The sequence below is a fragment of the Chaetura pelagica genome, unplaced genomic scaffold (assembly GCF_000747805.2).
Source record: "Chaetura pelagica isolate M959 unplaced genomic scaffold, ChaPel_1.0 scaffold1942, whole genome shotgun sequence".
NCBI lineage: Eukaryota > Metazoa > Chordata > Aves > Apodiformes > Apodidae > Chaetura > Chaetura pelagica.
Genome location: NW_009952348.1, coordinates 10,077 through 12,817, shown reverse-complemented (window position 1 = coordinate 12,817; position 2,741 = coordinate 10,077). Strand labels below are relative to the sequence as shown.

At 62.8% G+C, this 2,741-nt stretch overlaps 1 protein-coding gene across 1 annotated transcript in view; it reads left to right on the top strand.

The window, feature by feature from the left end:
• Positions 1 to 2,741, top strand: part of LOC104397819 (dysferlin-like) — a gene marked incomplete at its 5' end in the record, with an annotated part of 8,848 nt that overhangs the window by 5,788 nt on the left and 319 nt on the right. The window contains 6 exons of the mRNA XM_010007831.1: positions 1,154 to 1,242; positions 1,333 to 1,428; positions 1,511 to 1,652; positions 1,740 to 1,839; positions 2,364 to 2,566; positions 2,669 to 2,736. Coding sequence (XP_010006133.1) covers positions 1,154 to 1,242; positions 1,333 to 1,428; positions 1,511 to 1,652; positions 1,740 to 1,839; positions 2,364 to 2,566; positions 2,669 to 2,736 — 698 coding nt within the window. The remainder of the gene's footprint in view (positions 1 to 1,153; positions 1,243 to 1,332; positions 1,429 to 1,510; positions 1,653 to 1,739; positions 1,840 to 2,363; positions 2,567 to 2,668; positions 2,737 to 2,741) is intronic.

The following is a 2,741-nucleotide window of genomic DNA, read 5'->3' as shown; positions in this document are numbered from 1 at the left end:
GGGACACCAGGTGATGGGGACACCAAATGATGGGGATCCCAGGTGATGGGGACACCAGGTGATGGGGACACCAAGTGATGGGGACACCAGGTGATGGGGACACCAAATGATGGGGATCCCAGGTGATGGGGACACCAGGGGCACAACAGGGACCTTGGGATGTGGGAGACCTGGGGGGGGATATAGTCAGATAATGGGGACACCAGGTGAGGGAGATCCCAGATGATGGGGACCCCAGGTGATGGGGACACCAGGTGATGATTGGCACACCAGGTGATGGGGACACCAGGTGATGGGGACACCAGGTGATGGGGACACCAGGTGATGGGGACACCAGGGGCACAACAGGGACCTTGGGATGTGGGAGACCTGGGGGGGGATATAGTCAGATAATGGGGACACCAGGTGAGGGAGATCCCAGATGATGGGGACCCCAGGTGATGGGGACACCAGGTGATGATTGGCACAACAAGTGATGGGGACACCAGGTGATGGGGACACCAAATGATGGGGATCCCAGGTGATGGGGACACCAGGGGCACAACAGGGACATTGGGATGTGGGAGACCTGGGGGGGGATATAGTCAGATAATGGGGACACCAGGTGAGGGAGATCCCAGATGATGGGGACCCCAGGTGATGGGGACACCAGGTGATGATTGGCACAACAAGTGATGGGGACACCAGGTGATGGGGACACCAAATGATGGGGATCCCAGGTGATGGGGACACCAGGTGATGGGGAACCCAGGAGATGGGGACACCAGGTGATGATGGGGACATCAGGGGCAGAACAGGGACCTTGGGGTGGTGGAGACCTGGGGGACATGTGACCAGGTGATGGGGACACCCTGTGATGGAGATCTCAGGTGAAGGGGATCCCAGGTGATGGGGACCCCAAGGGGACAACAGGGACCTCGAGGTCACAGGGATCTAAAAGATGATGGGGACCTTGGGGTATAAGGGGATGGCAGGGGGACAATGGGGATCCCTGGGGTGATGGGGATCTCAGGGCAAGGAGGGCTGCTGGGGGAGTGGACCCAGGGGTGATGGGGACACCAGTGGTGACGGGGACACCCTGGGAGAGGGTGGGGGACACTGGGAGGGGACAGTGGGGGACACTGTCCCAGCCCCCTCACGTCCCCCCACGCAGGGCAAGGTGCAGATGTGGGTGGACATCTTCCCAGCCAGCCTGGGACCCCCGGGTCCCCCCGTGGACATCACCCCCCGCAAGCCCCAGAGGTGAGCACCCAGGTGGGCCCGGGAAGGTGGGACAGTGACATTCCCGGGGTGGGGGGGGGTGAGCAGGTGACATCCTTGCCCCCTGCCCAGGTACGAGCTGCGCTGCGTGGTCTGGAACACGCGGGACGTGGACCTGGCGGACGTCAGCGTGTTTGGGCAGAGGATGAGTGACATCTATGTCATGGGGTGAGCCACCAGCGGGGGGCCCAGGGAGGTGGCCGTGGGGCTGGGGACACTGGGGCTGGCAGTGTCCCCTCCCTGGGGACAGGTGGCTGGATGGGCTGGAGGAGCAGAGGCAGAAGACCGACGTTCATTACCGCTCGCTGGACGGGGCCGGGGCCTTCAACTGGAGGTTCCTCTTCTCCTTCGAGTACCTGGTGGGTGAGCAGCTCTGTGTCCTGCCCCGCAAGGTGAGGGACACCCCGGGCTGGGTGGGGAGGGAGGGGACACAAGGGACAACCTGACAGCAGCTTCTCCCCCCTCCCTGAACCCGGCAGGAGCATTTCTGGAGCCTGGATGAGACGGTGCAGAAGGTGCCCCCCAAGCTCATCCTCCAAGTGTGGGACAACGACAAGTTTTCAGCAGATGATTTTCTGGGTGAGAGCCTGGAACCCTGCCCCGTGGGCAGGGACACCCACAAATCATCATGGAATGGGTTGGGTGGGAAAGGACCTGAAGGCTCATCTAGATCCAACCCCTTCATGGGCAGGGACACCTCCCACCAGCCCAGGCTGCTCCAAGCCCCATCCAACCTGCCCTTCAACACCCCCAGGGATGGGGCAGCCACAGCTTCCCTGGGCAACCTGAGGCAGGCTCTCACCAACCTCACAAGGAAGGGAATTTGCTCCTCATGTCCAGCCTCAATCTCCCTCTTCCAGTCTTCATCCATCCCCCCTTGTCCTCTCACTACATGTCCTGGTAAAAAATTACAGGAGACATCCACAAATGAGAGGGGACACCCACAAACAAGAGGCCACAGTCACACGTGAAAGGGGACACCCCCAAATGAAAGGGGACACCCCCAAATGAAAGGAGGCACCCCCAAATGAGAAGGGACACCCACAAGTGTCAGGGGACACCAAGTGACAAAGGCGCTGCCCCCACCTTGCCCTTCCCCACAGGTGTCCTGGAGCTGGAGCTCACCCGCCTGCCCCAGCCAGCCCAGTACCCGAAGCACTGCACCCCAGCCTTACTGGGACCCCAAAAAAAGCCCTGGCCCTGGCGGGGGACACGGGTCCCCTCCCTGGTGTCCCTGTTCCGGCAGCGACACGTGCGGGGCTGGTGGCCCTGCACGCTGGAGGAGGGCGGCAAGCGGCGGCTCTCGGTAGGTGGGGACGGCAGAGGGGACAAGGAGGGGTGGGGGGACACCTCCTGCACCCCCCCCAGGGTGTGGGGGACACCCCTGCACCCCACGGATCCCACCCAGGGGAAGCTGGAGCTGAGCCTGGAGCTGCTGACGGCCAAGGAAGCCGCGGAGCGACCGGTGGGGGAAGGGCGGG